Source organism: Rhinoraja longicauda, chromosome 1 (genome assembly GCF_053455715.1).
Source record: "Rhinoraja longicauda isolate Sanriku21f chromosome 1, sRhiLon1.1, whole genome shotgun sequence".
NCBI lineage: Eukaryota > Metazoa > Chordata > Chondrichthyes > Rajiformes > Arhynchobatidae > Rhinoraja > Rhinoraja longicauda.
Window position 1 is genome coordinate 140,969,072 of NC_135953.1, and position 14,413 is coordinate 140,983,484.

The following is a 14,413-nucleotide window of genomic DNA, read 5'->3' on the forward strand; positions in this document are numbered from 1 at the left end:
TGAGTGGGCGGATACATGGCAGATGCAGTTTAATGTAGATAAGTGTGAGGTTATTCACTTTGGAAGTAAGAATAGAAAGGCAGATTATTATCTGAATGGTGTCAAGTTAGGAGGAGGGGGAGTTCAACGAGATCTGGGTGTCCTAGTGCATCAGTCAATGAAAGGAAGCATGCAGGTTCAGCAGGCAGTGAAGAAAGCCAATGGAATGTTGGCCTTCGTAACAAGAGGAGTTGAGTATAGGAGCAAAGAGGTCCTTCTACAGTTGTACCGGGCCCTGGTGAGACCGCACCTGGAGTACTGTGTGCAGTTTTGGTCTCCAAATTTGAGGAAGGATATTCTTGCTATGGAGGGCGTGCAGCGTAGGTTCACTAGATTAATTCCCGGAATGGCGGGACTGTCGTATGTTGAAAGGCTGGAGCGATTGGGCTTGTATACACTGGAATTTAGAAGGATGAGGGGGGATCTTATTGAAACATATAAGATAATTAGGGGATTGGACACATTAGAGGCAGATAACATGTTCCCAATGTTGGGGGAGTCCAGAACAAGGGGCCACAGTTTGAGAATAAGGGGTAGGCCATTTAGAACGGAGATGAGGAAGAACTTTTTCAGTCAGAGGGTGGTGAAGGTGTGGAATTCTCTGCCTCAGAAGGCAGTGGAGGCCAGTTCGTTGGATGCTTTCAAGAGAGAGCTGGATAGAGCTCTTAAGGATAGCGGAGTGAGGGGGTATGGGGAGAAGGCAGGAACGGGGTACTGATTGATAGTGATCAGCCATGATCGCATTGAATGGCGGTGCTGGCTCGAAGGGCTGAATGGCCTACTCCTGCACCTATTGTCTATTGTCTATTGTCTATTGCCATTGCATCAATTCATTTCCCATCTCCTGTACTTATTTGGGTCTTCAGTTAATGTTTACAAATTAATAACTGCTCTTTGTATTTCACTTGCTGGGGATCGGGCTGCAAATTTAATATTGAAGCAGATCTATATCAGAATCCAAGGCTTCTCTTTACATTAAGCAAATTAAATCATTCAAATTAACTTTCATTTGGAAGAACCAAGCATAGAAAAGTCAGGTGACATCATTCAGAAGGCATTTGGACAGGTACATGGATAGGATAGGTAGACACAAAATGCTGGAGTAACTCAGCCGGTCAGGCAGCATCTCAGGAGAGAAGGACTCAGGAGAGAAGGTCGAGACCCTTCTTCAGACTGATGTCAGGGGAGGGGGTGGGATAAAGATAGGATGTAGTTGGAGGCAGGAAGACAGTGGGAGAACTGGGAAGGGGGAGGGGAAAGAGAGGGACAGAGGAACTATCGGAAGTTAGAGAAGTCAATGTTCATACCGCTGTGGTGTAAACTGCCCAAGCAAAATATGAGATGCTGTTCCTCCAATTTGCGCTGGGCCTCACTATAGCAATGGAGGAGGCCCAGGAAAGAAAGGTCAGACTGGGAGTGGGAGGGGGGTTGAAGTGCTGAGGTCAGGTTGGTTAAGGCAGACTGAGCGAAGGAGATGAGCGAAACGATCGCCGAGCCTGCATTTGGTCTCGCCGATGTAGAGAAGTTGACATCTGGAACAGCGGATACAATAGATGAGGTTGGAGGAGGTGCAGGTGAACCTCTGTCTCACCTGTTTGGGTCCTTGGATGGAATCGATGGGGGAGGTAAAGTGACTGGTGGTTTGGGTGGGAAGGGACGAGTGGACCAGGGAGTTACGGAGGGAGCGGTCTCTGCGGAAAGCAGAAAGGGGAGGAGATGGGAAGATGTGGCCAGTAGTGGGATCCCGTTGGAGGTGACGGAAATGCTGGAGGATGATTTGTTGGATACGCTGGCTGATGGGGCGGAAGGCAAGAGGGACTCTACCCTTGTTACGAATGGGGAGAGGGGGAGCAAAAGCGGAGCTGCAGGATATAGAGGAGACCCTAGTGAGAGTCTCATCTACAATGGAAGAGGGGAAGCCCCGTTTCCTAAAGAATCAGGATATCTCTGATGCCCTAGTATGAAACACCTCATCCTGAGCGCAGATGCGGCGTAGACGGAGGAATTGGGGGATACAGTTTTTACAGGAAACAGGGTGGGAAGAAGTGTCGTCAAGGACAGGTTTAGAGGGATATGGGCCAAACGTGGGCAGGTGGGACCAATATAGATGGGGCATGTTGGTCAGTGTGAGCAAGATGGCCGAGGGGCCTGTTTCCACGCTGTATGACTATCAGGTCCGAAGTATAGTCTGATCTAACTTTGTATTTTTTATTTTCTTTGCCTTCCTTGGTTTGGCAAGCCTTAGTATTCATTTAACAAAACCTTTCCACCTCCGTTTTGGAAGTTTGAAGTGCTTCAAGAGTTTATTTTTGGCCCTTGGTCGGATTGTACAAACACACATCCACACATCACCCCGAGACAACCTCCCACAAATCCCTGACTTCCGTCCACCAGCTTACGTCGTTTCTAGCTGCCTACATCATCTGCAGAAGCAACAAATCATATATTCAATATTTAAAAACAAAACTTTAACCTCATTCACACATTAGCCCATTCACACACAGAATGCTCGGTGCAGTAGATACAGTTCCAATTGTACTTAGGGATGGAAACAAGGTTTTGCTTTTGTTACCACTGAGAACCAGAGGACATAGGTTTAAGGTGAGGGGGGAAGAGATAGGAACCTGAGAGCTTTTTGTTTTACACAAAGGGTGGTGGGTATATGGAACGAAGTGCCAGAGGAGGTAGTTGAGGCAGGGACTATAACAATATGATTACATTTAATTAGGAGACATTATGGATAGGTTTCATGGTTAGGATAGGTTTAGAGGGGTATGGGCCAAGCGTGCACGCGGGCAGGTGGGACTAGTGCATTGGTGGGTATGGGCAAGTGTTTCCACGCGGTATCACTCTGTGATGATCACATTTAGAGAGTGATTATAGTCCAGCCAGTGCCTGGGATGGGGCTCACCTCTGTTACACCGTCCAGCAGCCTGCCCAGTACGTCCCTCCTCTTCAGCTTGGCCCTCTCCATGGCCTCCAGCTTCACGATCACGGCATCAATTTTGGACACGATGCTCCCGATGGAATGCTCCATCCGATCCACGCGCCTGACAAGGCTGAGCAAAGAAATAAGTCAATTAGAAATACGGCTTCCAACCTCATTCTGAAAATTAGCTGTTCTTTACTGATTATTACACAGGTGCTTTCAACAGAGTAACATAGCTTTTCCTGCAAAGTAAATATCCACGGTAGAATTATTTATTACATTACTAGGTTATGTAGAACAGAGAAGAGTACAGGTAGACACAAAATGCTGGAGTAACTCAGCGGGTCAGGCAGCATCTTTGGAGAGAAGGAATGGGTGGCGTTTCGGGTCGAGACCCTTCTTCCTAAAGGTTGTAGAGTTGGAGGGCAGAAGCAATCACAGAGGGGGAGTAGTGAGAGAGCATGTTGCTAAACTCAAGTTGAAGAGAGGAGGAAAACCTCTTCAAAGTAGACATATCTTGTGGAAAATTTGCAGCGGAGGGGCAAAATGTGTAGGAAAGAAAACTGTGATCGCCCTTTAAATCGAAGGTAGACACAAAATGCTGGAGTAACTCAGTCTCGACCCGAAACGTCACCCATTCCTTCTCTCCAGAGATGCAGCCTGACCCGCTGAGTTACTCCAGCATTTTGTGTCGAAGAAGGGTCTCGACCCGAAACGTCACCCATTTCTTCTCTCCGGAGATGTTGCCCGACCCGCTGAGTTATTCCAGCATTTTGTGTCTACCTTCGATTTAAACGAGCATCTGCAGTTTTCTTTCCTAGAGAAGAGTACAGCATACAAACAGGCCCTTCAGCCCACGATGTCAGCATGAACATAATGCCAAGAACAAATCTTTTCTGCCATATCCCTCCATTTCCTGCATATCCATGTGCCTATCCAAAAGTCTCTTGAATGCCATGATTGTCTTTGCCTCCAACAGCCCACAGTTCCAAGCTCTCATTACTCTCTGCGTAAAAATACTTGCCCCGTTCATCTCCGTTACACTTAGCTCCTCTCATCTTAAAGCTATGCTGCCTAGCATTTGATTCTTCCAACCCGGGTTTAAAGGGTCCAACTAGCTGGCCTATCTATGCCTCGCATTAACTTATATACTTCTATGAGGCCTCCCGCAACCTCCAGCATTCCAGAGAAAACAATCCACGCCCTGGAGCTAAAAGTAAAGAATAGTTTAGAGTCTGAAGAAGGGTCTCGACCCGAAAAGATCAGTCTGAAGAAGGGTCTCGACCCGAAACGTCACCCATTCCTTCTCTCCAGAGATGCTGTCTGACCGGCTGAGTTACTCCAGCATTTTGTGTCTACCTTCGATTTAAACCAGCATCCCAGCATCTGCAGTTTTCTTTCCTACAGTGAAAAGCTTTTTGTTTGCGTCCTCTCCAGTCAAAGAAAAGACTACATGATTACAATCAAGCCGTCCACAGTGCACATATAAAGGACAAAGGGTACAACATTCAGTACAAGATAAAGTCTGATTAAAAATAGTTCAAAGATCTCCAATGAGGTAGATGGGAGGTCAGGACCGCTCTCAGGCTGATGAGAGGATGGTTCAGTTGCCTGATAACAGCTGGGAAGAAACTGTCCCTGAATCTGGAGGTGCGCGTTTTCAAACGTATATACCTTTTGCCTGATGGGAGTGAATGGGGGTGAGACTGGTCCTTGTTATGCTGGTATGCTCGTGTCAAACTTCCTAAGCCTTCTAAGGAAATAGAGGCGTTGGAGTGCTTTCTGGGCTTAAATGGGCCAAATTGCTGGTGATATTTATTCCTGGGAACTTAAAGCTTTCGACCATTTCTACATTGGCGCCATCAATGTACACCAGGGGGTGTGTGTGTGTGTGTGTACTGCTTCACTTCCTGAAGTCAATCGCAATCTCCTTTGTCTTGTTGACATTGAGGGAGAGGTTGTTGACTTGGCACCAAGTTATCAGGTTCTCAATCTCCTTTCTGTTCTTCGTCTTGTCATTAATTGATATCCGGCCCACTACAGTGGTGGTGTCAGCGACCTTGTAATTTGAGTTGATTGGTAATGAACACATTCTTGCGGGCACTATTGTTGAGAATTATTGTAGAGGATGATTTGTCACCTATTCTCACTGATTGTGAGGGTCTGTTGGTCAGGAAGTCGACCTATTCTCACTGATTGTGAGGGTCTTTGGAGTGCCAAAGACGTACAGGTTTGTAGTTTAATTGGCTGGGCAAATGTAAAAATTGTCCCTTGTGGGTGTAGGATAGTGTTAGTGTGCGGGGATCGCTGGGCGGCGCGGACCCGGTGGGCCGAAGGGCCTGTTTCTGCGCTGTATCTCTAAATCTAAATCATTCTTTTTTCCCCCAACGGAATCAGTTCACACTCCATGTTAAATTTGCATCTGCCATGTGTGACCTTGCAGAGCAAGGGCAGGAGTCACACGTCCATAAGTCATAGGAGCAGAATTAGGCCATTCGGCCCATCGAGTCTACTCCGCCATTCAATCATGGCCGGTCTATCTCTCCCTCTCAACCCTAATTTCCTGTCTTCTCCCCGTAACCCCTGACGTCCTTGACTAATCAAGAACCGATCAATCTCCGCCTCAAATTTAGATTGTTGACAAGTGAATAAAGCGGTTGCCAGTTGACATCCTTACACTTGAAACTCCTCGTAGGACACCCCAGTGGAGCTGCTCCCTCTTCTCCTTGAGCTATGGCCGCTGTCTTCGTCATCCTCCTCCTCTGAATCGTCCATGCTCCGCGGGAAGCTTCGGCCGCTGGTGGATCGAGGCAGTGAGCTCCTATCCAGGTCCAGGTCATCCTGCAACACCAGGGGGACTGAACACATGAACTGTGCACTTATCTTCACCACCCAGCAGCAGAACCCAAACCCCACGCACAACTCTCAGCTTGCTTGCAACATAAACCAACACATGCACCAGCTTACGTCGCACTTAATGCCCTTGTCAACTTCATTTCCAGATTTTACTCCAGTTTCCAACTTGATTCAATGCAATATATTTTTGACTAGGATGTAAGACTTGAGCAAGTCATTGTTTCCAGTGAGGATGGATTTCTCTAAAGAACAATATATTGTTGGGGGAAAAAAAGCATTGGCTGTCACCTATCCATATTCTCCAGAGATGCTGCCTGACTTGCTGAGTTATTCCAGCACATTGTGCCTCTTTTTTTCAACAAGATATTGTTCCATTTAAAGAAATTCATCCTCACTGGAAACAATGACTTGATGTTTAATGAAATAACACTTAGTGCAAGTGCAAATCTCCATTTTAGCAATTAAAAAAAAATTAAATCATTACATAAAAAGTAATTATCAACTGAAATATTTTGACATTGTGCCTTATTTTGATGCTGTGCTCAGTGCAACGTTTTTATAAGTACAGTCGCCTGACTGGATTCCAAGATTCCACCCATTTCACTCAAAATGCCCCTTCATTAATATTGGTCAATTTTCATAATCAAATTAGTTCGTTGAAAAAAAATATTTTTTTTGCAAATTCAGCAATCCATCATCTGGAGGAGATACCACTGCAGATAGACAAAAGCCAGGGGTAACTCAGCGGGTCAAGCAGCTTCTCTGGAAAAAACGGATGGGTGACGTCTCGGATCAGGGCCCTTCTTCAGCCTGACCCACTGAGTTACTCCAGCACTTTGTGCCTATTTATTCACAAAGTGCTGGAGTAACTCAGCAGGTCGGGCAGCATCTCGGGAGAGAAGGAATGGGTGACGTTTCGGGTCGAGACCCTTCTTCAGACTTCTGAAGAAGGGTCTCGACCCGAAGTGTTCCCCATTCCTTCTCTCCCGAGATGCTGCCTGACCTGCTGAGTTACTCCAGCACTTTGTGAATAAATACCTTCGATTTGTACCAGCATCTGCAGTTATTTTCTTACACTACTTTGTGCCTATCATTGGTATAAACTAACATCTGCAGTACTTTGTTTCTAGATTCCACCACATTTAGTTTAAAAAGTAACAAATCAGATGGGCTTGTCGATAACTTGAACAACACAAACTCTGATGGATAACTCACTCTCTCTTTCTCTAGGTCATCCCTCATCTGTTGATGTTCATGTTCGGTCAGCTCCTGATCTCCATCCTGGTCATATTTGGCAAAGATCGCTTCTATCTCAGCATCTGTGTGACCCCTCCTAAGACGAGGGCAAAGGCAAAGGAGTTTGGTTGAAATGATAGTACACCGATCGAAGAAGCATTCTCCAGTTGTCAACTAACGTTTTACTGACCCTTTCAGGTCTTGTCGCAGTTCATCAAAGTTTAGTTTCCCTCCAGCTTGCCGTAGACTCTCCGTGATGTCATCAACGGTGGACTTCCTTAACCGCAGCTTCAGCATGGCCTTGCTGCACCCCTAGTTAGAGGAGGCATTTACAGCTGGTGAGTCCTTACTAGTGAAAGCAATCAATCTAGCAGGAAGCTTCAGACTGAAAACTAATAGTCCATAAGCATGACGTATTCATTGCCTCCTGATGAGCATTTGACAGCACTGGGCCTGTACTCGCTGGAGTTTAGAAGGATGAGGGGGGGGGGGAACTCATTGAAACGTACCGAATAGTGAAAGGCCTGGATAGAGTGGATGTGAAGAGTCCAGGACCAGCGGGAATAAAAGGGTGTTCCTTTAGAAAGGAGATACGAGCAGGAGTTTCCTTAGCCAGAGCGGGGTGAATCTGTGGAATTAATTGCCATAGACAGCAGTGGAAGCCAAGACATTGGGTATTTTTAAAGCGGAGATTGACAGGTTCTTGATTAGCAAGGGTGTCAAAGGTTTCGGGGAGAAGGCAGGAGAATGGGGTTCAGAGAGAAAGATAGACCAGCTGTGATTGAATGGCAGAGTAGACTCAATGGGCCAAACGGCCTCATTCTGCTCCTACGACTTATGAACTTATGAATAAGCAAGTGAGGCTCTGACAACTTGACTAGTAATTGTACCATCTTTTATGCCTTTGAACTTCGGAATTAAAAGCAACCATTACAGCAGGTACCACTGTTCAATTTTAAATCTCTCACCTCATTCAGAATTTGCTTTAGTTTGAAAGAACCAGTATCAGTAATTGTGCAAATATTTCTAATTGTGAGATGGATTATACAATAATTGCTCCTTTTCAGGGAAAAATGTCCTGATAACAATTGTCGCATGCTTAACTGAGGAAAAGGCATCTGTGATAAGAGAATAGTCTGGGCTAACTTGGAGATACCATAAATAAAATAGACAAAGGTGACCTACAAGAATGTATTTAGAACAGATCTGGGGCAAGAGCAGCTCAATAACGACACATCTGTACTTGTCTGTACTGTCTGGGTACACTGAAATCACATTGAATGTTATGCATCGCATTGAATAGTCACGAAACAGTCTGAATCAAAATGAAAGGTACAGAGTGAATGCTGAAATAATAAGACATAAACCCCTGAAAAATAAAGCAAAGATGATCTTTACATTGGCAACGTATCCAACAGGTGGAATGGGATTGGATCAAAATGTCTTGTGAGACTCAAGATCAGTAGTAAGGAATTCATTCAGCAGTGCGGTGTTTTTAAAGTATCTCTAAATTTAAAAAAATAATAAATCTAAAGACACCGACTTGGAGCTCTTGCTGTCATTTACAATCAAAATCTTTCCATCTTAAAAACATTAAGGGAGAACAGTTAACAGTTGAAGGGTGGCATAGTGTTGGAGCTGTTGCCTCACAGCGCTAGAGACTCAGGTTCCATCCTGACCTCGGGTGCTGTCTGCGTGGAGTTTGCACGTTCTCTGTGATTGTGTGGGTTTTCTCCGGGTGCTCCGGTTTCCTCCCACATCCGTGCAAGTTTGTAGGCTAACTTGCCTTTTGTGGATGGCCCTAGTGTGTAGGGAGTGGGTGAGAAAGTGGAATAACATCGAATTAGTGTGAACAGGCGATGGATGGTCGGCGTGGACTCGGTGGCCAAAGGGCACGATTCCATGCAGTATCTTTCAATCAAAAACATATGATGGCAATTCAATGACACCTTCTGTCCAAGATCTTTAGCAGCAAAACAAAACAAAAACAATATTTCAAATTGCAAAGCATTTAACTTTCAAGTCGTAAAGAATTGCTTAAATTACAGATTGGATTGTAAATTTGGACATATTTAACAACCAGCTGACGTTGTTATCAACAACTGCAAACTAAATCGTAACAACTCTCAGACTCCATGCAGGACATTCAACTTCAGTAAAACCTTGGACAACATAAAGTTAAAATTATGAAAAAATCAAATCAAATACCTTCTTAATAAAGTCAGTAAGCTCCATCTCACTCTTCTGCTGGGCCATGTCAGCTTTCACTTCAGAGTAGGTGTCATTAATGATGGCCAAAAACATGTTCTGGTGGGACAAGCAGAACTCGACTGAAGAACTCTCTCAGAAAGTGTATTTACAAAACTCTAGCTGATCTCCCTGCACAATGAGCTCGCCGATTCACATTCTGGCAGTGGGGCTAACCCAAAGTCACTCTATTGGCAGCAATTGCACAGCTATAGATCTGCTGCCTCATAGAGAGAATGATCAGCCATGATTACATTGAATGGCGGTGCTGGCTCGAAGGGCCGAATGGCCTCCTCCTGCACCTATTGTCTATTGTCACCAGAGACCCACACTTGACTCCGACTTTGGGTGCTGTCTGTGTGTACTTTGCATGTTCTCTGTGACTGCGATGGTTTGCCCTGGGTGCTCAGGCTTATTCCTACACCCCAAAAGGCACACAGGATGGTGGTATTTTGCAGGTTAGGTAATTGGCTGCTGTAAATTGCAATGAATGTGTAAATGAGTGGTAGAATCTTTTGATCCCATCTAGGGTAGTAGTGGAGGAACACGGTGGTGCAGCGGTAGAGTTGCTGCCTCACAGTGCCAGAGACCCGGGTTCCATCCAGACGACGGGTGCTGTCGGTATAGGGTTTGTATCTTCTCCCTGTGACTGCATAGGTTTTCTCCGGGTACTCCGGTTTCCTCCCACAATTCAAAGATGTGCAGGTTTGTAGATTAATTGGCTTCGGTAACATTGTAAATTGACCCTACTGTGTAGGATAGTGCGAGTGTGCGGGATGATGGCTGGTTGGCGCAGACTCGATGGGCCGAAGGGCCTGTTTCTGTGCTGTATCGCTAAAGTCTTTAAATCTGGGCTGGAGTTGGAGATGTGGGGCCGTTTTCTTAAAATGGGATTAATGAGGGTTGAGTGCAAATGTGTGGTTGCCGGCTGGCATGGATTTAGATAGGGAATGAGGGAAAGAGAGACTGTTTCTGTGCTTTGCCTCCCAACATATTAATCTTAACTGTTCTGAGGTTTCAGATTTGAGATCATGTACTCATCAACTTCCCAACAACTTGTTCCAAACAAATAAATCCAAGTGCAGTCCAAGTCAAATCTGGATGGAAGGAGGACCAGTGAAATTGGCTACACACACACAATTACCAAGAGTTATCAATCACATTCCTGCGCCTGACATCAGTGAAGAATTCCCCAACAGAACTAGTGGGTCGCCATAACAAAATATAATTAAACACTTCCCCCTTTCATTTTTACACGCCCTATCTTCATTTTTCCACTCCTCGAAGCGTTGACTGCGCTCACTACTCACCAGAAGAATGAAGAAAACGAAGAAGACAAAAGTGGCAAAATAAACTGGCCCCAGAATCCTGTCAGCTTCTTCAATTTTGGCAAAATCGAAATCTCCCAGAATGATGCGGAACTGAGTAAAACTGCAACAGAGAAGTAAAAACTAAAATAAACATCTTGTCACTGTCCCACGCAAAAAGCTCTGCCAACTACTCCCAAAGGGGTCTCTGGAAAGAAACTAAACACACTTCATTCCAATAAAATGGAGCAGATGTCTTCTTGATAACGAGACAAATGTTGCAGCCTGTGCAAAGGATTAATTCACGCAAATAACAAAAGCTGGGCATTGAAAACACAGCTTTGAAATATGTGGCTAAATGTCCCCTTATTTGAATGCCCCGGGTTGCACAATGCTCTGTCTAAGTATAGAGTCATAGAGCACAGAAACCAGCTCTTTGGCCCAACTTGTCTATGCCGACCAAGATTCCCTATCTACGCTCGTCCCACCTGCTAGCGATGACCCATATCCCTCTAAATCTTTTCTATCCATGTACCTGTTAAAGTGTCTTTAAAATGTTGTTATATTACCTGCCTCAATTACTTCCTCTGGCAGCTCGTTCCATAAACCCACCATTCTCTGTGTGAAAAAGCCACCCCTCAGGGTCCTATTAAATCTTTCCCATTTCACCTTAAAACCCATGTTATCCAGTTCTTGTTTCCTCCTGTGAAGTTATCCACTTTGGCGGCAAAAACAAGGAGGCAGATTATCTCAATGGTGTCAGGTTAGGTAAGGGGGAAGTGCAGCGAGACCTGTGTGTCCTTGTACACCAGTCACTGAAAGTTGGCATGCAGGTACAGCAGGCAGTGAAGAAAGCTAATGGCATGTTGGCCTTCATAACGAGAGGATTTGAGTATAGGAGTAAAGATGTTCTTCTGCAGTTGTATAGGGCCCTGGTAAGACCACATCTGGAGTATTGTGTATAGTTTTGGTCTCCAAATTTGAGGCAGGACATTCTTGTAATTGAGGCAGTGCAGCGTAGGTTCACAAGATTGATCCCTGGGATGGCGGGACTGTCATACAAGGAAAGATTGAAAAGACTAGGCTTGTATTCACTGGAGTTTAGAAGGATGAGAGGGGATCTTATAGAGACATATAGAATTATAAAAGGACTGGACAAGCTCGATGCAGGAAAAATGTTCCCAATGATGGGCCTTAACCAACCTGATTTCCCGGTGGCTGAGCACTTCAACTCCCCCTCCCACTCCCAGTCTGACCTTTCTGTCATGGGCCTCCTCCAGTGCCATAGTGAGGCCCACCGGAAATTGGAGGAACAGCACCTCATATTTCGCTTGGGCATCTTGCAGCCCAGCGGTATGAACATTGACTTCTCTAACTTTAGATAGTTCCTCTGTCCCTCTCTTCCCCTCCCCCTTCCCAGTTCTCCCACTGTCTTCCTGTCTCCACCTATATCCTTTCTTTGTTCTGCTCCCCTGACATCAGTCTGAAGAAGGGTCTCGACCCGAAACATCACCCATTCCCTCTCTCCTAGATGCTGCCTGACCTGCTGAGTTACTCCAGCATTTTGTGATACCTTCAGAGTATAGATCGACCGATTGACCAAATGGTGCCAGCACAACAACCTGGCTCTCAATATCAGTAAAACCAATGAACTGAATGTGGACTTTGGAAGAGGAAGGATGAGGACCCACAATCATGTTTATATCAACGGGACGATGGTGGAGAGTCCTGGGTGTGCATATTTCTGAAGATCTTTCCTGGACACAGCACACTGATGCAATTATAAATGAAGCACATCAACACCTCTACTTCCTGAGAAGATTACGGAGATTCGGTACGTCAGAGAGGATTCTCTTGAACTTTTACAGGTGTGCCGTAGAGAGCACATTGACTGGTTGCATCACGGTCTGGTTCAGCAACTTGAACGTCCAGGAGCGGAAAAGACCGCAAAGAGTTGTGGACACTGCCCAGTCCATCACCGGCTCTGACCTCCCCACCATCGAAGGGATTTACCGGAGTCACTGCCTCAACAAGGCAGCCAGCATCATCAGAGACCCACACCACCCTGGCCACACACTCATCTCAACCCTGCCATCGGGAAGAAGGTACAGGAGCCTGAAAATTGTAACGTCCAGGTTCAGAAACAGCTTCTTCCCGACAGCCATCAGGCTATTAAACACCGCAACCTCAAATAAGCTCCGAACTACGATAGACTATTATTATGATTGCACTACAATTATTTGTTTTTTTGAATATGAGCGCATGTATGCATGTGTGTATATATATATATATATATAAATAAATAAATTATATATATATATACACACACTGAACGTTTTTTTCTCTCTCGGTTATCATATTGTTTACAGTGTACTATGTTGACATATTCTGTTGTGCTGCAGCAAGTAAGAATTTCATTCTTCTATCTGGGAGATATGACAATGAAACACTCTTGACTCTTCCTCTGGCAGCTCGTTCCATACACCCACCACCTTTTGCGTGAAAACGTTACCCCTCAGATTCCTATTAAATCTTTTCCCCTTCACCTTGAACCTCGATTCACCTACTTCGGGCAAGAGACACTGTGCATCTACCCAATCTATTCCTCTCATTCATTTTCCATTTTCCACTGTCAGAAATTATAACCAGTCATACATAAACAGAAAGTGCTCAAGTATGGACAGGTAATATTTCAGGTCAGGACCCTTCTTCAGGAATCTGACGAAGCATCCCAATTTAAAACATCACCTCTGTACGTTCCCTAGAGATGCTGCCTGACTCGCTGAGTTACTTCAGCACCGTGTTCCACACAAGATTTCTGCACTGGGACGGCACAGCGATAGAGTTGCTGCCTTACCGCGCCAGAGACACAGGTTTGATCCTGACTACGGGTGCTGTCTGTATAGAATTTGTACGTTCTCCCCGTGACCTGGTGGGTTTCTTTCGGTTTCCTCCCACACTCCAAAGACGTGCAGGTTTGTGAGTTAATTGGCCTTTGTAAGGCGCAAATTGTCCGCAGTGTGTAGGATAGTGTGAGAGTACGGGGTGATCACTGGTCAGCGTGGACTCGCTGGGTCGAAGAACCTGGGTCCATGCTGTATCTCTGAACTGAAGTCTCTAAAGTCTAAATCTGCAGTTCCTCGTGCCTCCACATAAAAACAGGTGAAGCTTAGAATGGAGCCACCCTCCCCCCCCCCCCCCCACTTCAGTGAAACTTACATGCAAGTGTGGAAAGTGCTGAAGTCGTCAACCTGGGTACCAAAGACGAGGTAGGCCAGCTGAGCGTAGGCCAGGAAAATGATAAAGAACATGATGGCAAAGCCCATGACATCTTTGGCACAGCGAGACATGGTGGAGGACAACTGGATCATGGTCTTATTGAAGCTAATGAATTTGAAGATCTGCGAAAACAAAAAGCTTCAATTTAACAAAGCCGATCTGACCAAAGTATACATGCAAGAAAAATACAGAATTTAAAAATGTGTGAGAAAATAACTGCAGATGCTGGTACAAATCGAAGGTATTTATTCACAAAATGCTGGAGTAACGCAGCAGGTCAGGCAGCATCTCAGGAGAGAAGGAATGGGTGATATTTCGGGTCAAGACCCTTCTTCAGACTGATGTCAGGGGGGTGGGACATCAGTCTGAAGAAGGGTCTCGACCCGAAACGTCCCCCATTCCTTCTCTCCTGAGATGCTGCCTGACCTGCTGAGTTACTCCAGCATTTTGTGAATAAATAACTTTGAATTTAAAAAAGTGGCATACAAAGCAATGAACAAGCTAGATGCTGATATAAACA

The 14,413-nt window shown here is 45.3% G+C and overlaps 1 protein-coding gene across 1 annotated transcript in view; it reads right to left on the minus strand.

Moving 5' to 3' along the window:
* Positions 1-14,413, minus strand: part of pkd2 (polycystic kidney disease 2) — a 54,168-nt gene that overhangs the window by 1,874 nt on the left and 37,881 nt on the right. The window contains exons 8-14 of the mRNA XM_078407626.1: positions 13,834-14,015; positions 10,618-10,738; positions 9,269-9,367; positions 7,251-7,372; positions 7,040-7,157; positions 5,646-5,809; positions 2,951-3,098 (exon numbers count right to left, since the gene is read on the minus strand). Of these exons, the coding sequence (XP_078263752.1) occupies positions 2,951-3,098; positions 5,646-5,809; positions 7,040-7,157; positions 7,251-7,372; positions 9,269-9,367; positions 10,618-10,738; positions 13,834-14,015 (954 nt within the window). The remainder of the gene's footprint in view (positions 1-2,950; positions 3,099-5,645; positions 5,810-7,039; positions 7,158-7,250; positions 7,373-9,268; positions 9,368-10,617; positions 10,739-13,833; positions 14,016-14,413) is intronic.